At 42.2% G+C, this 21,638-nt stretch overlaps 1 protein-coding gene across 1 annotated transcript; it reads left to right on the top strand.

The window, feature by feature from the left end:
• Positions 1-363: 363 nt before the first annotated feature.
• On the top strand, positions 364-21,546 carry atp8b2 (ATPase phospholipid transporting 8B2). Its single transcript, XM_075465517.1, has 29 exons — positions 364-607; positions 3,529-3,587; positions 3,710-3,823; positions 5,257-5,355; positions 5,486-5,547; positions 5,685-5,757; positions 6,096-6,166; positions 6,271-6,350; positions 6,875-7,033; positions 7,151-7,239; positions 7,452-7,648; positions 8,358-8,478; positions 8,727-8,814; positions 8,901-8,935; positions 9,054-9,213; positions 9,321-9,509; positions 10,393-10,508; positions 10,801-10,965; positions 11,182-11,293; positions 11,812-11,917; positions 14,800-15,037; positions 15,222-15,405; positions 17,320-17,543; positions 17,636-17,719; positions 18,010-18,255; positions 18,357-18,495; positions 18,840-18,970; positions 19,508-20,266; positions 20,345-21,546. Exons 1-29 carry the CDS (start codon positions 499-501, stop codon positions 20,441-20,443), a joined length of 4,308 nt encoding a protein of 1,435 aa, XP_075321632.1. The 5' UTR covers positions 364-498; the 3' UTR covers positions 20,444-21,546.
• Positions 21,547-21,638: the final 92 nt, after the last annotated feature.

Raw genomic sequence — 21,638 nt, 5'->3', positions numbered from 1 at the left:
TGCCCACATTGGAGAGTGTTTATGTTGTGGATGAGACTGGATACAGCCTCAATTGATTTGTGATTCTGCAGACTTCGTGGCACAGCGCTGATTTGCGTTTGTGCAACATCGAATCCCAGTTTCTGCAACATGTCAGACCTACCAACATAACAAATCTGAATCAGTCACATAGTGTGACTGTGGAAAGATTCACCGCGAAGTTGCTCAATGACACTTTTTTTTTTTTTTCAAAAAATGACCTCAGCAGTTCCGCAGACGGCAGGAGAGCAATCAGAGCAAGTCACGCACCAAGCGTGCACGTGTCTGTATTTTGGGAGGGCAGAGAGAAGGGAGCAGAGGGGCAGGGATGGGATGGGATGCTTTTATTAATCCAACTTGAATGAAGTTGGGACGGCAGCTTCATCGCCGCGTCCTTGCGGAGATGGGACGGTGTCGGTCGTGTCACTGAAACAGCGCACATCCAACGAATATTCAAACGGTGACGTTAAGAAACCAAAGATGACAGTATTGAAAGACATCCCGGAGAAATGGTTTCCAGTCGTTCTCCCCTTGCATAGAAAGAAAAAGAAAGGCTTTGATGGAGGAAAATCCAAAAAGAGACGGACAGGTATGCGTTTTTGTGCGGTTGGACTCATCATTTGCAGCATATTTAACTATTCACAGTGACGTATTTATTGTCATCGTTTGTACAGTATTCAAATAAACATCATCTCCTATCTCCATCCCAACCAAGTCCAAGTTTCATTCCATCTTCCTCATCTCAATCACGCCATATTGTGATTTTTTTGTGTATCTGCACTACATACCTCCTACCTCCTCATCTCACATGTCTGCAGTACAGGCTAAACGTATTTATTTATTTGTTTTGTAGCCACAGTATCAGTTTTTGTCAACTGGTTCTGTAATCACTGCTTGCTTGCATGCAGTGTTAGACATCATTATCAACTGTCAAGATTTAGTAACAGTGAAATAACAGCCATTCTGCATCATACTTTCTATTTACTGTTAAATCTGAATATTTTCACTTTCAAACAGCATTTCGATAACATATGTTTTATGTCCCTATAATAGGAGTTAACCTGTCGAACCTGACTCACAGTAATTGCTCAGTTTTAGATGTTTGCATGTTAAGTGCTGACAGTCAGTCTACACGTGAGTGGAAGGGGCACACATGTAAGCAAAACAGAGTTGATCTGAATCAGAATTTTGTGTAAATACGTGGCTGATGTCCTTGTCTCTGCTGCTGAGACACTGATCAATCCTTCAGGCGCCAGCCTCCACTGCTACACTTTGTCTGGATCCTTATTCCTTAGCGTAACTATCACAAATCACACTGGATGCGCACCTTCATTTGACCTCTTTTCCATTAGTCTGCCACTTTGTCATTGGCATTGTTTTCTAACAAATTAGATCACTATGTGTGCGCATACTTAGGTGCGTGCATACGCACAACTGCAGACGATTCTTCTCCTCTAATTAGATCAGCCACAGGGAGCGATGATCACTTCTCCGCAGAGGCTGATCTGATTCTGAGTTAGAATCAGCCATGGCAGTGACATTATCGTTTCCCATTACTCAGATTGACTGGGTGCTGTGGTCATTACTGTTATGCCTTTGGTCTCAGTTGTGACGGTGTGTGTTGCTTCTGGAGATATGAGGTGGTTCAGAGCAGTGGCTCAGTCGCTCACATGTCCAGTCATGAGGGGAAGATTGTTAAAGAGACAGGAGGGAGAGTATAACAAAATCAGTGTTTTTGGATCACGTTAAATTTAGTTATGCTTCATTCGTTTTTCAGTTTAAATCAATATTTGATTACTGCCTTATGTCTCAATTTTTATGGAAACCTGCAACTGAAAGTGTTCCAATGATGGAGTTTTATAGATCCGCACAGAGTTGCTGTATAGCATGAAGCCTGCGTCAGGGCTTCTGATGCCCTTGAAGTTGTCAGAGATGTTAACACTTACTGAGCAGTTTGCTAAAGAGTTGGTCAGCGGCTTGGACAAACACGGCCTGGTCCTTGGAAGCTTCAGTGCTTACCTGGTCCAGGCATCATGCCCTCTTCGCAGCCTAAACTCTGCATGTCAGACAGATCTCTCAGCGTGATGACCTTGTTAGCAAAGAAACAAAAGAAAGAGATGGAAGGTGGACAGAGACGATTCAGAGGGGGAAAAGGGCTTGAAGTGCAAGAACCCACGCAACAACAGGCAATTCGATATCGTATACTAATCAGGGTTTTAGAGAAGCGGCATCAACTCAGACGCGGTATAATGTTTTTCACTTTTATTCACATTCCCTCTCTCAAAATGAACTTTTGTTGTGCAGCAGATCTTACACCAGGCTGCTGAACCCCAAAAACAATTCTCCTTAGTGTTATTTCTAACCTATCATAATAAATCCTCCTACTAAGCCACATCCTGCCCAGCTGTGACAGTTATATTTAAGTGACAGAGGATTTAGAGCAAGAATGTTTTAACCCCTTTTCAGAAACCATTGAGTTTGTTGTTGGTATTATAACATTAAGCAATATAACCTTTTGACATTATACTGCTCACTGTGACAATCCCTTATTTCTGACTATAATGATCAGTTTCAAAGTCGACATTCCTGTCTCTTTTACTAATAAATATAATAAGTCAGAAGTGAAAGGCTTGCTTTAAGTCTCCTTAAAATTGACCAAATCTTCTGTGACAACAGTACAGCTGGTCTTCAGAGCTCATCTGTCACAACAAATTTGTGTTATAGCCCAACAACAAAGCGGAAACCTGATGGGATCTCTTTAAAATGGCCTGAGTTTGTTTGGTGAAGCCGAGCGCAGCGGGGACAAAGATTTAGGTTATGTGTTGTAAATGGTGAGAGGACTTCACAGTGCTGCAGAAACACAGGAAACCACAGCGTCTATGTTTACGAGTGAGCGTCTGACTGCGGGGTAATGGCTTCTGCTGTGCGATGTCCCTTCCTGTGGCACCTCGCCAGCTCAGTCATCATTTAAAAGTCTGTTGAGGATTTTGCTGTTTCAGAGGGACAGTGTCTGAAATGTTCTGTGTATATCTTTGCATGTGCACAGACTGTCTACGGCCCTGTGCAAAACATGCCAGTCATTTCATCTAAAAAGCCAGAGACGGGTCTGTTTGTGAAGGTGGAGGGGAACTCCCAAACATCTTTGCATTAGCATGAAAGCAGACCTAAAAAACAGCTGGTGGACAAAGTGCAGGGTCAGTAGGCGAGGGGATTAGCGCGTGGGGAAGAGATTTGGCTTTCAATTTTTCTCTTCTCAAATTTACAACTGAATTGTAATCTGTATTTGTTAGCAGGTACCTCTAATAAGTCACAGATGTACCCACACACATGTTTGGTTGCATGTTGCGTTTCTGGACCAGATTGTACATCTGAATAAAATCAGAATTAGCACATACACGCACACATAGTCAAACTGACATTTGGGGGTTTGCCACACATGGACACAGCTGTGTTTTTGTTTTGATGCCAAATCATTCTCACTGACCCATCTTGTGCCTTGTGTTTCTGCAGAGGAGGAGAGAAAGGTCAAAGCCAATGACAGAGAATACAACGAAAAGTTTCAGTATGCTGTAAGAGTCTGTCTGTTGTCTTCTCCTGTAGATATCCAAAAATATGGATGCTAAAAGTTTGCCACACTTCAAATAAGATAGTGTCAGGCTTCATAATTCTGCGTTTTCTTCTCTTCACCCAGAGTAACTGCATCATGACATCAAAGTACAACATCATCACCTTTCTGCCTGTAAACCTGTTTGAGCAGTTCCAGGAAGTAGCCAATACCTACTTTCTTTTTTTGCTCATATTGCAGGTAAGGAGAGGAGATGGGGTGGGGTGGGTATCTTTCCAACAATGTCTTCAACATAACATGCCAGATGGTTTCTTGTACCGAACTATCTGGAACATCATCTGTTGAGTTTGGAAAATGGCAGGCCCTTTAAAATCATGCCCTGCACATGATTGGATGAAGTAGCTATCTGTTATTTTTCATGTTGTGCTACCAACAAGTTAGAATTGAAATTTGTCTCGTGCTTTCATTTGTAACAAGATTTTTGCAAATCTGTTATATATTATTAAACATTAGCAAATAAATGGTAAACAGAAAGTAGTGAAAGTAGTAAATACTATATCTGATAAGCATTGTGGATGTACAGTATGTCAGGATTACGAAGTTAAGTACAGGCTAACAAAGTCACTGTTAAACTCAGGCAAAAGTTTATACTACACACTCCTCAGTAGAGTATGAAAATAGTGTATGACACTCCTTTCAAAGCCTGGAGTCCTAAAGTTACTTGGAAGTTAAACTAGAAACAATGTTTCATTTCTCAAAAATCTAAATTTGATAAGTTACCGCCACCGTACCCTGAGCTCTCGTACCAGCACATGCGCATACAGCTTATCGACTCGGGTACCTTCACCCAGCTGCAGACCAGCCCCATTAGATATTGTCATTTGATTGAATGTAGGTTGTGAGGTTGGTGACTAAAATATCAACGCAATTCCTATCTGAAATAGCAGGTATGCGAGTATGACATTGATATTTTACTGGTTTTATGTCACGATGTGAAGTAACAAAAAGTTAGTGTCTGTCCAGCGTTGGAGGTTGGCATCAATCCATTATTAAATTTGGAGTGCCTGTACATTGGGGGAATAATTGAGGGACGTAGCATCTGACGTTACCCATCCTGTTTTGATTCTCAACTTCACCAGAGTTTTTGACTTGTGATCTGTGGACTGCCTTTGAGCCACAGAAATCTGTGCTCTCATTGGGTAGCGGTTTGTCAATCGCAATGTAACCCTACCTTAATCCTTAATCTTCTGTAACATCTATTTTACTTAAAATCAGATAAGTGGAACTCACGCTCCAGGCAATAAGAAGTGAAATGAACCATTAGGTTGAGTAATTTTCCCACCGACTCCTTTTTTTAACCACAGGACTTGCCCTATGCTGGTCATAAATAAGAATGCATGTTCAAGGCTTTAGGCTATCTTTTTTTTAGTACAGTGTATGCATGTATCTAATGTTGGAGGTGGATGTCGACCTTTCCTTTGGTTTTAACATCGTGCCAGTTGTTTTTTCGAACCAAAATTCAATGTCTGTCCAACGCCATAGAGTTCAGCATCTTTTTGACATGTAACTGACGTCTAGTGCAAGCGGGGCAGATTCCTTATGAACCTACCCAGCCCTTTATCTCCTCATTCAGAGTAATCTGCTAATTAAAATCTTGTCCTGTTGTGTTTCAGCTGATACCTCAGATCTCTTCCCTCTCTTGGTTCACTACCATCGTGCCTTTGGCTCTGGTGCTGAGCATCACTGCAGTAAAGGATGCCACAGATGACTATGTGAGCAATGATTTTATGCATCACTCTCACAGACGCAAGACTCATTATTTCTACCAGACACCACTTTAAGTGCTTTGCCCGGACACATTGCCCGTTTAAAAATAACAGTCTGCATCTTTATCTACTGCAGTTTCGCCACAAGAGCGACAACCAGGTGAACAATCGTCAGTCTCGGGTCCTCATCAGAGGCTCGTAAGTCATTACAAGTGTGAACGTACATGTGTTGTTCCTTCTCAGATCTCCTCTTATTCAGAATTGGCGTTTTCTTATTTTCAAAGCTTCTCAAGCCACATTTTATACCATCTGTTGCTGTGAATTTGCTGTTGCAGGCTGCAGAACGAAAAGTGGATGAATGTTCGAGTGGGTGATATCATTAAACTGGAAAACAACCAGTTTGTGGCAGTAAGTGTCCGATGTGCATCAACATACCTGCAGAAAACACACTCAGTGACCATTAGTCCAGCAGGGCCCAGACCTCTTTTTTTTAATCAAGATAGCTTTTAATACTTAATAGAAGGGTAAAAGCTTTATTGCTTGATGGATTTCATTATGATATGTACTTAATTGGAAGATGCTGTAAAACTGCTCATTAACCGGCCTCCAGATGTGATTAGTTCGTCTTGGTTCGCAGTGGTAAAAGACACAAGCTATCATCTCTGTGGCGTTACTGCTTTCATCAATTCTGCTGCTGTGCTGCGTGTGCCATGCGGTGGATGCTAACCTCAGCTATCGGTTTTCAGGCTGACCTGCTCCTGTTGTCGAGCAGTGAACCTCACGGGCTGTGTTACATTGAGACAGCCGAGCTAGACGGGTCAGAAAACACACTACACCCCGAAAGTCTATTCACTGTTCCTCACTACCTGCAGAAGCACAGGACGCTACAAGTAAATTGCTGTGTGTTGTATCGTCTTGCAGAGAGACCAATATGAAGGTGCGTCAGTCTGTCTCAGTGACAGCCGAACTTGGTGACCCAAACCACTTGGCTTCATTCAATGGTGAGAAACTCTCCGATTCTTGTTTTGTTACATCTAAGCGATAAGAAGGTCAATGGTTTTCAGAGCGCGCCTAAGTGCACGATGTAGATGTTTTCTTCCCACACACTACTGCACATAAATAATGGAAAATACACACAAAAGATTTACACACACACACTTCCTGTCCTGTTCTGCCACCACTGAATGACAGCCTATCATCACCCACCCACCAGCGAAAGAGCTTTGAGTCAGCAAAGCGCTCCCACACAATCCTCACCTGCTCCGAAAAATGCATTACTCTAGCAAATCAACTCACGCTATACCTCATATCGTGTTACAAAAGGCGTGTGTTTCTTCCAATGCAGTGTGTGTTAATGTGTCTAACAACAGTATATGGATTAATTAAACTCATTCATTTTAACATGAGTCATTTTAACAGGGAAATAAATGCACCAAACTAATTGTATTAGGCTAGCTATTTTGTAGTAGCATCTTTTTTAATGTTTATGTGTGTTTTATTTTACATTACTTGTCTTTATGTGAAGGTGAGGTGGTGTGTGAGCCCCCCAACAACAAGCTGGATCGTTTCTGCGGGACTCTGTACTTGAGAGACAAGAAATACACACTGAGTAACCAGAACATGCTGCTCCGAGGCTGTGTCCTTCGCAACACCGAGGCTTGCTATGGCCTGGTCATCTTCGCAGGTGTGTGTGTGTGTGTGTGTGTGTGTGTGTGTGTGTGTGTGTGTGTTTGTGTATGTCCATGTCAGTGAATGTATTTAATGTGTGTTACAAGCCAGTCTTATTCTGTTTCTGTCCCAGGCCCAGATACTAAGCTGATGCAGAACAGTGGAAGCACCAAGTTTAAGCGTACAAGCATCGATCGACTGATGAACACTCTAGTCCTCTGGGTAGGACACCTCAAACCTCTCACTTTCATGGCTCAGAACTATTTCAGGACATGATCTCAGTGACTTGAATGTAGTTTCATATAACTGCTCTAGAAATGCACTCTATTCTAATCCGGGCTACGGACCACAGATCCAACTGTAACATGTTTGTTTAAACATATGCATACCCCTCCCCAGCTTACCCTGTGTTTCTGTGTGTGCATCTCTGTCAGATCTTTGGCTTCCTGGTTTGTATGGGTGTGATCCTGGCTGTGGGCAATGCTGTGTGGGAGAGAGAGGTGGGGTCTTTGTTTCAGAGCTACCTGCCCTGGGATCCCCCTGTGGACAACTTCATGTTCTCAGCCTTCCTCTCCTTTTGGTCCTACGTCATCATTCTCAACACAGTGGTGCCTATCTCTCTTTATGTGAGGTAGGGAGGAGTGCCGTTTATTACATTAAGGCTAATTTGTGTGTATGAAAAAAGAAATGATGCCAAACTGTTATAAAACATGATGCATGTCAAAATGTATGTCCACCCTTACTGCTTCCATAGGAATTAAGAAGGTAAGTAGCAGCCAAGTGCTGCTTAGCAAATTAACTTGATTTATTACTCATCAGCAATAGTAATTCACATATTTTAAAGCAGGACAGTTTCCCGTGCTGGAGAATTCAGGTTGACATAATGCCAAGGATTTGTGAGCTTCAGCTAAGAAGTTTGTTCTTGTGTCCCGACAGGTATCCTGAATACATCTTAGAATTAAAGTGGGCGTACTTTTTTTTTTCACATGACTGTTGGAGTTTAGTCATGTACAGTCTTATGTACAGAACATGAAAAGTTGTTATTTTGCAGACACCCATACATTTAGGACGAAGAGCTGCAAATTAAGCCCTTATAACAGCTTTCTTTGGATTCTGAAAACACTGCTTCAGGGTCAGCAACATAGCTCCACTGGCCTTTAGATTTCCATTCAATACCATTTGATGAGTGTGTGGCTGTTACATAGACTAGGAAAAGTACTCACTGAATATTATTACCTGTGTTTTCATGTTGGGGATTCGCAGCTGTGCCACTTTACTGGTATTTTTCAAACTTACATCACTTTAACTGCTCTGCTCTCTGTGATCTGTTTGTGCATCAGTGTGGAGGTGATCAGGTTGGGTCACAGCTACTTCATTAACTGGGACAGACAGATGTTCTGCTCACAGTGTAACACCGCAGCTGAGGCCAGGACCACCACTCTGAACGAGGAGCTGGGCCAGGTGGGACAGTTCTCAGACGCTTCAGAATAAATTCTGCTCAGTCTGAATGATTGAGCCACTTGTTTCTTACTGCAGATATAAAATCAATCAGCAGACTAACAGGAGTCTCAACAAAGAAAAATTATTTGTCAGAAAGTAGATAGTGGTAGTATTTTACATTAGAGTGTCTTTAAAACCATAGTGAGCTTTTCAAATAATTATTTTTGTGTGTGTAACTTTATAGCTTTATAACTTTATTCAACATTTAGGTTGAATACATCTTCAGTGACAAGACTGGAACTCTCACTCAGAACATCATGAGCTTCAACAAGTGCTCCATCAATGGACAAACCTATGGTGTGTGGACACACAAGCAAAGACACACACACGTTTACAAAAAGTCATATCAAGTCTTTCATATCTGACGTTTGTGTTACTGGCAGGTGAAGTAACAGACCCACTCAGAACGCAGCCAAAGGTAGGTGCCTTTTTTAATCTTAATAAATAACCCATGACCTCCATTCATACACAATTTTAGTTTATGGTGTATTGTCATCAGTATTATCATAGTCCCATGCTCTCCTGTTTATCTTCAGAGGCTGGACTTCACTCCCTTCAACCATTTGGCAGACCCTGACTTCTGTTTCTATGACGACAAGCTGCTGGTATCAGTGAAAGTCGGGGACTCCCACACTCATGAGTTTTTCCGCCTGCTCTCCCTCTGTCACACGGTTATGAGCGAGGAGAAGAGCGAAGGTGAGCGAGAGGAGGGGAAACAGGGGAATCATCCGGCAAACAATAACACCAACACAAAGTCTGTCCATTATTTATCGCCTCATTATTTGTGTTATCTGTCTGCCCAGGAGAGCTGCTTTATAAGGCTCAGTCTCCGGATGAGGGCGCACTCGTGACGGCAGCTCGAAATTTTGGCTTTGTGTTTCGCTCCCGAACACCCGGGACCATCACCACCACAGAGATGGGCCAAACTGCCACCTACTCGCTGCTCGCCATACTGGACTTCAACAACATACGCAAGAGGATGTCCGTCATAGGTGAGGAGGCGTCATCACTTTTTTGTAACCTGAAGGTTATTGGTGTAAAATGTTGGTGCTCAGAGGATGTGTAAAACTTTCCATCATGTCTTTCATTTTCTTTGCAGTAAAGACAACTTCACTTTGTCATTGTTGCAACAGAAAGGACAGTTCCGGTTTTCTAAAAAGATCATAGAATCAGTAAAAAAAAAAAAAAAAAAGAAAGATTAAACTTATTATTCGGATTAAACTGATGCTTTGGTTTTGTTGTATTCAGATTATTTTTGGAGCATTTATAGCATTTATAGATAATGGAGAGAGACAAAAAATGTGGGTAAAACTCGGTACACTGTATGAAGAGTAAGAGTTGAAATGACTACTTCCGGTCCAGAGGATCTGCGCCCTAATGATGCTACTGTCAGGTGACCCCATGAGTTGTATTTAAATTGGCATTGAGCCTAATAATTGCATTGCATTAAAGGATTAAGTCTCAGGATCCAAGATGGTGTGAATCATTTTAAGGAGCCAATACCACAGTAAAAACAGCAGAAACACCAGAAGAAATATAACTTATTTTATTTTAGGGGAGCACATTTGTTAAATCACTTTCAGCCCGTTCTCACTGTAAGAGTCAAACAAACTCACTTATTTCCTGTGATTCATCGTCTTTTAATGGCTGAAAAGTGAAAGGTAAAACACTTTGCCTGAGCTGCATCTGTGGTGCGGCTGCAGGCTCTGCCTAACATCAGCATCACATCATGCTCTCACAGACAGCCTGGATGATACATGAAGGAATGGCATTTGTTGAGCCGGCTGAGAAGGATTATTCTGGGTGTTTGAAGGTGATGAAAGAGTTGTTTGGATCCCTTGGAATTATTTTTATATTTCTGTCATTCACTTTCAGTACGTAACCCAGAGGGCAGGATTCGTCTGTACTGTAAAGGAGCTGACACTGTGCTGCTGGAAAGACTCCACCCCTGTAACCAGGAACTGATGAGCATCACCTCGGACCACCTTAACGTGAGTAAACAAATGACCACCTAAAACCATGGGATGGAGCGCCACTGCCACCTAGTGTCTCCTCGCTCAAAATGAGCTCTTAACAGCATTTTTTTTAAGCTACTAAGCCCCCATCAGAAAATAACTATCGTCATGAAACGAGTCAGACACAAACATTTTTTCAGTTTTAGTGTTAGTTAAATATCAGTGTTCAGGGCTACTTAAACATTCATCTTATGCGTCTTCACGTCAGACTACAGGAGCTGGATATCTTTGTGTTTGTACATGTTTGTAAGACTGTTTTTGGTTGTAGGAGTATGCAGCAGATGGGTTGCGGACACTCGCCCTGGCCTACAGGGACCTTACGGAGGACGAATGGGAGGCCTGGTCTGAGAGCCACCGCTTTGCCGACAAGGCCACTGACTGCAGAGAGGACAGGCTGGCAGCAGCTTATGACAAGATAGAACAAGATATGATGGTTAGTCATTTAATCTGACTTTCATGTTCTTTCTTTGACCTGTTTATTTCTCACATAAAGTGTGCATTATCCTACAAAACACATTCAAAGTGGCGGTTTGAAAAGAGGAACCTGGTGGTAGCAGGCTGTGTCTGAACACTTTGTCAGAGATTCACTGAAGTTTTTGATTGCCTCTTAAAATTCGAGTTAGGATGAATGTTCCTGCTTGTGTGTTAGCTACTCGGTGCCACAGCGATAGAAGACAAGCTGCAGGAAGGAGTCCCAGAGACGATCGCGGTGCTCTCCCTGGCCAACATTAAGATCTGGGTTCTTACTGGAGACAAACAGGGTGAGATGCAAATACAGTCACAGTAGTTTTCAGAACTTAGTTTGCCTCTTTTAAAAAGCGCCAAAAACTGCAAAAATTCAGGCAAATGGTTAACCACATCTTGGTCATGAGCTGTTTGTTGACTATACTGAAATGTTCTCAACCATTCATCTGTATCTTGCTGCAGTTGCACTCCAGTACTACAGACAAACCTCCCCCAAACCCACCCGCCCACACGTCCCCGAGCACATCACTCTCTCTCTTTTTTTCAGCTTTACCCAAAAATAAGGAAAATTCATAAGACAAAAATATCATTCAGCATGATCAGAATGTTTCAAAAACTGAATGTATGTGATTTGGCCCCACGTAGCAGAAGTAACAGAGCCACTATAGAGATTTATAGTCAGAAGGGTGGACAGAACAAAGAAGTTGCCAAAATTGAGCATTAGATTAGCTAAAAGCCCTTTACTAAAACCAATTTTTTGCATAGCAGAAACATGTCCAGTTACATGTTTATCCCCTCCCTTTCTTTCACACAGAGACTGCTGTCAACATCGGTTACTCATGTAAGATGCTGACAGACGATATGACCGAGGTGTTCATCATCAGTGGACACACGGTCCAGAGCGTACGACAAGAACTCAGGTCAGTCTGTTTGTTTGGGTGGTTCCTCCAGTCTATCTGTAGATTTCAAAGTGTGACCTCGCATGTCACGAGACAAGGGTTGCATGGAAGTAAACTAAGAAGTGCATGCATGATCAAAGTGAGAGGGTGTGGCAGTCTTTCAACTACCGAGTGAGAGTCACTGAACAGTGGCCAGTGTTTTCCTTGTATTGTGACTTAGCCGCTCACGTCAAGCCTTCAAATTAAAACCATAATGCTACCACCAAGTTTCTGTTTATAAAGTCAGTTCATCAGGTGCTAAAGTTTAAACGATTTTTCATTAGGTCGACGAATTTGGAGTAAGATTAGTTTGGGTTGAGTTTTTTTATCCTGGGGTTACAATCTTGTCTTTTTTTCACCACTCAATTAGTGACACAAATAGACACACAAAAGTTTTAACATTATTTGAATTACAAATGAGGGCCCACAGTTTGTTAAATAGAAGGAGTCACATGTCAAATGTTGAAACGGAGAAATCCTAAAATACTCTGTGCTGACTGAAAGATTTCTGCAATTTGCTTTGTTTTAGTCTTGATGTGGATTCAATTCATTTTTTTCACATCAGAGTACATGTAATTAAAGAGAAAATATTGAAATATCTTCTTCAAATTCAGATTTTCGTTATGTCACTTGCAAGTGAGCTCTGATGAATCTTTCTACCAGTGGTCCTTGAAATGCTTCCAGAACTTGACTGGAGTCCATCTGTGACTAACTCAAATAATTTTCCTCTTTGGAAACTATTAAGAAGGCATATAACCTATCTTTATAAGGTCTCATAGTTGAAGTCAAGAGAACTGTCAACAGACATAAAAGACATGGTTGTGGGAGCGCATGGATCTTGGGAAGGACACAAGAATATTTCTGAATTTCTTTGAAAGTGTTTGAAAGCACAACAGCCTCCATTATACTAAAATGGAGGACAACCAACAGATTTCCCAGTCAAACTGAGGAGTAATTGGGGATAAAGGGCAATGGGTAGACATTCTGACAACATTCTGTGGGACAGAGACTGGAGACTAGTCAAAATAAAGGGAGGACCGATGCAGGAAAACATAGAGCAATCTTGAGTGAATCCTTCTCCGGGGCAGCTAGGACATCAGATTTCGAAGCATTTGGCTGAGAAGGAAAGGCTTCAGGAAGATTTTGTGAAAGTCCTGGAGGGACCCAACCAGAGTCTGGACCTGAACCCAGTAGAGAGTTGAACATGACTGTGCACTGAACTGACCAAGAAAATGCATGCCAAGCTTGTGGGATCATTCCAAAGATGACTTTGACGAGTCTGTCATTGCTGCCAAATGTGCTTTCAGTACTTGTGAGGAATTTTAATAATAATGATGTCTATTGTGAAACTTAGTCCAGACTGACGAGGAAAACAAAGTTGAACTGAATCTAGTCAGAATCGAATTTGAAACACAACTAAATGAGATTGAAATGGCTTTAAAACTTTACATACACACTGGACTTCAGTATTTGATGTCAGGAACAGGTTTTAAAAAAGCTGGAATAGGATCGGCAATACATTCTATTACTTTTTTGTCATTTTTTTAGGGAAGTGAATAATTGGTCTGATGCAATGTGTCAAGGTTGGGTGGTGGGTAAAGCCCTATTCGGACGGGACTAGTTCAATGGGGGGACGTATGGTAATGTTGGTTAACCAGACGACGCCAGGGAGAAGAAATGACCAATTCGGACGGGGCAAGAAATCCCTGTAATATTCATCTAACATGGGAGGAGTTGTTGGTTACGCACAACCGTCACATCCTGGATGCTATGCACGTCTTCATTTCACTTCCGTAAACCCCATCTGTAAACAGACATGGCGCCGACCAGGTCGAAGCATGCGTGCTTGCAAGCAGCGCTTCATCCAGAACCTCCATGTTTGCAAACAGACACACCCAATTGTTTCTCTCTTTAAAAGGATGTGACGATATATTCCGTACTTATTACCGAAGGTCGCATTCGCACGGGATTAGTATTACCTATGCTAGATACTCCGGACCGTTTCACAGGAGGTAGAATTCTCGGCAAAGTTTACCGACATACTCCGCTATCTTTACTGACGCGTTCGGACGTGACTAGATTTCCCGGTTATTATTACTTTACCCGAAGTCCCCCCATTAAACTAGTCCCGTCCGAATAGGGCTTAAGACACGGATGCAGAGTCAGAGGATGTAAAAAGTAAACTGGGATTTATTCACAAAAAACAGGGATTAACAAAAAGCGCAGCTGAGCCAGATGACAAAAACTTTAACTGTGAAATCAAAACGTGAACATGGCTATGACAAAAATAAAACAAACAACTAGGCATGGCATGGCATGGCATGGCATGGCATGGCATGGCATGGCATGGCATGGCATGGCATGGCATGGCATGGCATGGCATGGCATGGCATGGCATGGCATGGCATGGCATGGCATGAACACTTAACTTTGACGTGGTGTCGTGGCATGAGGGGTGAAAATCAGGTAATCAAGGTAAAGACCTGACAAAAGGACAGGATAGCTTGGAAACTAAATAGGGAACTGGGTGATTGTGAATGAGTGCAGCTGGGGACAATGAACAGGTGAAGTGAGTGAAACTAATGAGCTGGTATGTGAGTAAAAAATGGTAAAACATGACCTCAAGAACCAAAACATGACCTCAAGAACCAAAACATAACCTAAAACATGATAAAACATAACTAAAAACATGGGGAAAATCCCATGGGCGTGACACAATGCAGTGGTGACATGCACTTGTCCAAACTTTTTTTGAAACACTTACATATTCCTCAGTTCAATCATTTGACTTGTTATTATTTCTTTGGGCTTGTATTTGTGGTACAGAAGAGCCCAGTTAACGTGGAGTGTGTTATTCTCTCCAGGAAAGCGAGGAAGAGGATGGTCGAACTGTCACGAGCCAGAGACGGTGGGAAGGAGGAAGGGATGGAGGGATGGGCAGAGGCATGTTTCACGAGTAACAGGCTCAGAGAAGGACAAGGAGGAGATGCTACCGCAGGAGGAGGGAAACCGCTGCAGTGCTCCCCTTTTCCTTTACCTCCCACTAATTTGATGGACAACATCTCTGGAGAGTTCGCCATCGTAATTAATGGTCACAGTCTGGTATGAACAGCATGCCCTGACACTCAAATACTACACACATGTAAAACCAGCAGGCACCATGAAAAATCAAACTGCCATATAAGACATTTTCATGTATTCTAACAAAACATCCCTCTGTTCAGTGCTTTTCCTTTCAAAGCTGCAGTTATAACTTTTTACATCTTCCTTCCATTCCCCCTCCTAGGCCCACGCACTGGAGGCGGACATGGAGGTAGAGTTTGTGGCGACAGCATGCGCGTGCAAAGCAGTGATCTGCTGCAGAGTGACTCCACTGCAAAAAGCTCAGGTGGTGGAACTCATCAAGAAACACAAGAAGGCCGTCACACTGGCCATAGGAGACGGCGCCAACGATGTTAGCATGATCAAAAGTGAGTTGTGCAGGAAGGGTCGGTGCATGAAGGGCAGCAGAGAGGAGGTTAAGCAGAGAAACTGGGTTGGTGTTTAAAACGAAAAGGAAAGAGAAGTCAGGTTCAGTCATGTGGGTGTCGCGTCTACCTTTAAGCAATGGAAATTCTCTGCAGAAGTAGTGGTTGAAGAAATGGTTTACCTACATGTTACAAGTTGTGATGGACGCTGTGTGGAAACGTGTGTTGCACTGGTCGCAATGTCCTCATAAGGTTAAGAGCTGGTTTCCAGTGTCTTTAGTGTGGTCAGTGTCCTTTTAGTCTGGCCTCTAGTCACAGACATTAAGAAATTCACACAACTTTAATTTTAATCTCAGTGTAAACTCTTAAGAACTTTGATTTTTAGCACTTTTGAGTCTGGATTTAAGTATTTCTGTCTGTGTATATACCTGATGATGTCACGCGGAATTGAGAGGTGATGAATAACAGCATCAGTCAATGTTGAAGAAGATGTCCACATCATAATTTGAGATTTTATTGTAAATGTAAAGTGCGTTATAAATAAGATGTAGTATTATTATTATTATTATAATGTTAGTTTGGGGTCGTCTCAAGGTTCAACTTTCCCATTGTAACGCTCTGTGTTGTAACTGTTGCGTCACCTTTTGTGTTTGTCTGTGACTTTGCATCATACAAACATGTTTACCTGCATGTTTCTTGATACGACCTTAAGCAACTACCAAGAAGAATGCAATCAGTGCAGCGGTGATGGGTGGGGTTGGTTCACATCCTGTGATTTATGTTGCCAAACTCTCCAATTTTTGCATTTTGTTTTTTTTTTTTTTTCTTTTTTCTTTTTGAGTCATTAATTACACAATCAGATCCATAAGTATTTGAACTCATTTTGCTTCTGAATTATACTGTAATAGAGTTGAAATCAAGTAAGGACTCTCAGCTTAATCCAGGCTATTGAACAAAATACTGCTTTAACTGTTCAGGAATCACAGCCATTTTTTAAATTTGTCCCTCTGTGTACTCTGTACTATGTAGGCTCAAAAGGAATTGACTATTCATTTCACTGTCATTTGAGACTGATAGCTCATCGGCAGGGAAAGCGGGACTGTTTTAAAGGACATAAGAAGTCCCAGAGCAACAGTTCTTAGGTTATGTGTTTCATTGTCTTTGTGGATGTACATACAGACGATTACCTTAAGATGCGAACTACTGGTAACACCCACGACTCAGTAAAGCCAGATTAGACTAAATCCTACAAAATATGCAAATAAAAAAACTGTGAACTTCATCATTTTATGTTCACAGGTCCCAGACTTCTACCAACTGCAAAGGAGTTTAATGCTAGTGTTAAAAAGGTGTCCTGTTAATTTAGAATTCTGTTAGTTTGTTTAGTTACTTTTTAGTTTCTGTGAAAAATGGTTGCAATTCTTCAAGAGCTGATTTAACATATTTTGGTAAAACCTTTTAATTAAATTTGAAAGTCCGGAGCTGTTGTGCAGAAGCAAAATACAAACATTTTGTCCAAATATTTATAGACTACGGTATATGTCCTTGTTTATGATGAGGCTTGCATACATACTACAGCTGAATTTGAGGTTAAAGCTTTATTGATGCTGATTACTGTTAACTAGACTAACTAAACAGTGAAAGATTTCCTTGATTATTTGGAAGCAGCTGATTAGACTTGTGCGAATCCTCCTACAGACGGCCTCCTGCTTTGTGTGGTGTCGGATATCACAGTCATTTTTAACTTTCTCAAATTGTGGAATGGTTTATACATTTATTAAAGGAGATAGAAGTACAGCACATAGATCTATGAAGGAGGGCTCGTCAATCGTGATACAGTTTTAGCTTTTCATTTTATCAGTAAACATTAGAAAGAGTCAGTTTTTCCTAACTATATCCATCTTTTCTCCTCTACAGGTGCTCATATCGGCGTCGGTATCTCTGGTCAGGAGGGGATCCAGGCCGTGCTGGCCAGCGACTACTCCTTTGCTCAGTTCCGTTTCCTCCAGCGTCTTCTGCTGGTCCACGGCCGCTGGTCCTACCTTCGCATGTGCCGGTTCCTCTGCTACTTCTTCTACAAGAACTTTGCCTTCACCATGGTGCACTTCTGGTTTGGCTTTTTCTGTGGCTTCTCTGCACAGGTCAGAGGGAAACATCAAGAATAAGTAGATTGGGGATCGTGACGGTGATTTTGACTGTTTGTGTGTGTTTGTCTGTTGTCTTTTTATTGCAGACGGTGTACGATCAGTACTTCATCACACTCTACAACATTGTGTATACCTCCCTCCCTGTGCTGGCCATGGGGATATTTGACCAGGTCTTTTCAATTTATTTCTTTAAATTGAACTCGCATTCTACAGGGTATATTCTTTTTAGTACAGATGTTCATGGGTGATATTAAGGTTAGAAATTACACCGATTTTTTTTTTTAAATCGTTGTTGCATTAATTTTTACTGGTTCCCCAAATAATAGTAAGGCTGTGTGAAAAAGGCTTCCATCTGGTTTTAGTTAGTATGCTTATGTGTGCATTTTTCTCAAACCACCAAGCCATTTGTCTACAGTCTTATTTTAGCAAGCCGGGTCTCACACTTCCCCTCTAAATTCAGGATGTTCCAGATCAGAGAAGCTTGGAGTATCCTAAGCTTTACGAGCCTGGGCAGCTCAACCTCCTCTTCAACAAGAGAGAGTTTTTCATCTGCATCGCTCAGGGTATCTACACGTCAGTGGTGCTTTTCTTTGTCCCCTACGCCGTGCTGTCCAATGCCAGTCAGAGCAATGGAGTGCCCCTCGCCGACTACCAAACCTTTGCGGTCACCACAGCAACAGCCCTGGTTATAGTGGTCAGTGTGCAGGTGAGAGAATCCAGGGAGTGTTGGCTTTCCTCACAGCCGCCGTTTGCTGCTTTTGACTGTGGTTTGCTGCTGCGTTTTTACATGTCTGTTTGCTTTTACAGATCGCTCTTGATACTGGCTTTTGGACAGTTATCAACCATGTGTTTGTGTGGGGCTCCCTGGGCATATATTTCACCATCATGTTAGCCCTGCACAGCCAGACCCTTTTCAGGATCTTTCCCAATCAGTTCCACTTTGTAGGTTGGTCCCCTGTTTTTTCGTTATAACGCAAACTTAAACTTTTTTTTATCTTAACAATCTCTCACATGTGTCTCAAGTGTGGCTATTAAAGTTGTGGGATTGAATTTTTCTCAAAGAATCTGTATCATCCAAGTTTGACATTAGATAATAATAAGTGTAATTACTTATTTTACCAATAAACTGAAATGTAGGTTACTAGCAAAGATCAATAATTCGATTCAGGAATTGGTGTTGACTGTAGTTTGAAAGAATTTCAAAATATTGAAATTTATTTATTGTAAAATATACTACATATTTCAAAAACATGTTCTTGTGTTTGTGTCTGTAAATGTTTGTGAGGACAGGTAGTGCCCAGAACACATTATTGCAGCCAGTCGTGTGGTTAACTATTGCGTTGGCAACAGCAATATGTATAGTTCCAGTTTTGGCATTCCGCTTCCTCAAGCTGGACCTCAAGCCTCAGCTCTCAGACACGGTGAGAAAACACAAAATTTGTAATACTGATGTGTCCGTGGTCTTCATTGCAACATGCGTTAGTGTCTTCCTTGTATGTCAGTTTGAAACGGGCTGCAGCCAATGATTAACTGTATGTGTAAAAACTATGAGTGTGTGTGTGTGTGCTGAAGAGTTCGTGCTTACCGTCACAGGCCTCGTGTACTTTAAATACCCTGCAAATATTGACTTAATCAGTGTACCCTAATGACCCCAGTTGCTTTCAGTAGTTGAATTCAAGATCACTGCTTGGCCCTATCAGTCAGTAAGCCGAAGCCGCTGATGATGGTGATGTGAGGAAGTCTTCTAATGTGCATGTAGCTTCTGTAAAGTGTGAAAACGTTTAAGTTTCGATGAGATGGAGCATCAGGTAGTGACTGACTTAATTTGGAGTGCACATAAGATTAGCTAATAAATAAATGAGTCTTGATAGATAAAAGTCTTAATATTTTTTAATAATAAAATGCCGATAGAGCCTAAAAAATAAAGTCCATTTTTCTCTCCTCTGATCTGTCTTTAGGTGCGTTACACTCAGTTGGTGCGACAGAAGAGACGGAAGCTGGCAGGTCGCAGTGCCGGAGGTGTCTGGCGTGGTGTGGGCAGTGTGTCAGAGGGCCGCCTTGGTGCCCGCGGGGGCTCCCGGAGGTCAGGCTACGCCTTCGCTCACCAGGAGGGTTTTGGAGAGCTGATCACTTCAGGGAAAAACATGAGGCTCTCCTCTTTGGCCCTGGCCAACTTCGCCTCCAGACACAGCTCCAGCTGGATCGACACGCTCCGCAGGAAGAAAAATGCTCACACTCACACACCCCCTTGCACCTCAGGGGAGTGCAGCCCAGCGCCAAGTACCATCTCTGGGTCGGTTCCACCACTTTCAAACTCTTCTTCTGTTCTGGGCGGCTCACAAGAGACGCCCATTGAGGAGGAAACGCTCACAGCGCCAGCTCAGAATTTGCAGACTGTTCCCGCTTGCACCCCGGCAGCTTTAACACCAGCTCCACAAGCAGCTTCAGCTCAGGGCTCAGCTCAGGGCTCAGCTCAGGGCTCAGCTCAGGGCTCAGCTCAGGGCTCAGCTCAGGGCTCAGCTCAGGGCTCAGCTCAGGGCTCAGCTCAGGGCTCAGCTCAGGGCTCAGCTCAGGGCTCAGCTCAGGGCTCAGCTCAGGGCTCAGCTCAGGGCTCAGCTCAGGGCTCAGCTCAGGGCACTAACACTGGCATCTCAACAGCTGCTACACTGAGGCCCCATGGGACAGACTCCCCTGGAGGCTGGATGGTCTCTGTACAGGTCAGTAAAACACACTCTTGTTTCTCTGTCTCATCTGCTTGACTCTACATAACTCAAAAATCTCTCATTGTCCAACAGGAAGCTCTGTTTGGTTGGAAGGTTAACTCGACGCGTAGCAGTGCATCCAACAGCCCGGGCCCACCCTCTGTTGAAAGGGAAACCAGCCAGATCGAGTAAAACCTATGCAAACGATGAATGAATCCCATCTTTGCTGCTGTCCATCAGACGTTTGCGCACATAACCAAGATACACATGTGCTTTTCTGGAGCGACACAGTTATAAAAAACTTTAGCCTCACAGTGCTCTTCTCTCAAAATAAGCAGATCACATCAGAATCAAAAGAGGAAGTGGCACATTCTAATGACATGGACTTTCCCATCTGTAAATAAGGTTTTATGGTGGGTCAATTGATCCTCTAATGTACAGTATGCTGAATAATAACTGTCTATCATTGTCTCTGATTGAGATTTACTGTATTCAAGTGAAGATTAGCAGCAGGTGCAGAAACAGGTGGCAAGACAACTTAACTATTATAACTAAAAAGATTGTTTCAGCTTGATATTTTACAAGCCTTACAACCGAAACTCACACCATCTCTCACCAACTCAACTCCACAACGAGATGGACAAGTGAGAAAAAAAAGAAGACTCTCAACCGGAGAGGTGCAGGCATTATTACTGCGTCTGTCAAAGTTTTGTCTGTCGAAAAACCTCTGTGTTCATTATAGTTCTCAGTGAGAACGCTATTTTGATTTACACAAGGCTACCCGCGAGATTTGTGCCCCTCTTTTCTCACTGATCTGCTATCTTAATTTTGTTTTTGGGTTTTTTTGCATCATATTGATGTGTTCATAATGGCCTGGTTGAGTTGCACCTTAAATCAAGCTTTCAGTGCTTTGATTTAGAAGTTAGGCCTTTTTTATTTTTTTTGTCTATATTATCTGATAAAGGCAAGGTTATATTTTAAGGTTTTTTGTTTTTTACGTACCTTTGATGTAATGACAAAATGAAAAGAAAAACTGCCATCTCTTTTTTCCTTCAGTTCAGACCTTGGCAGACTGCGGAGAAGTTTTAAGAAAATTCAAACAGAAGCAAATGAATAAAGTGGGTTTGTCAAATTGCTAATCATGAACATTTTGTGAGTGAACCGCCCCACTGATTCATAGCTACTTTAAACACACACTATTTAAAGAGTATTTACTTGTCCACAAAGAAGGGAGGGTGTTTGTGGATGATGACTTCATAATGTCAAAACGTTTGGCCCTCGTTCTGGGCTCTTTTTCATCAATCAAGGAGCATCTTTTCATCTAAATCATCTTATCGAACACAGGCTCATTTCAGGCTTGATAATTATTAATATCATCAGTTTTTTG

Source organism: Odontesthes bonariensis, chromosome 5, assembly GCF_027942865.1.
Source record: "Odontesthes bonariensis isolate fOdoBon6 chromosome 5, fOdoBon6.hap1, whole genome shotgun sequence".
Taxonomy (NCBI): Eukaryota; Metazoa; Chordata; class Actinopteri; order Atheriniformes; family Atherinopsidae; genus Odontesthes; species Odontesthes bonariensis.
This window is presented reverse-complemented; position numbering and strand designations above follow the sequence as displayed.

Coding starts and splice junctions, on each gene's coding strand:
- atp8b2 (XM_075465517.1), top strand. CDS start 499: ATGACAGTATTGAAAGACATCCCGGAGAAATGGTTTCCAGTCGTTCTC. Junction 7,034..7,150: donor TGGCCTGGTCATCTTCGCAG/GTGTGTGTGTGT, acceptor TTTCTGTCCCAG/GCCCAGATACTAAGCTGATG. Junction 18,256..18,356: donor TTATAGTGGTCAGTGTGCAG/GTGAGAGAATCC, acceptor TTGCTTTTACAG/ATCGCTCTTGATACTGGCTT.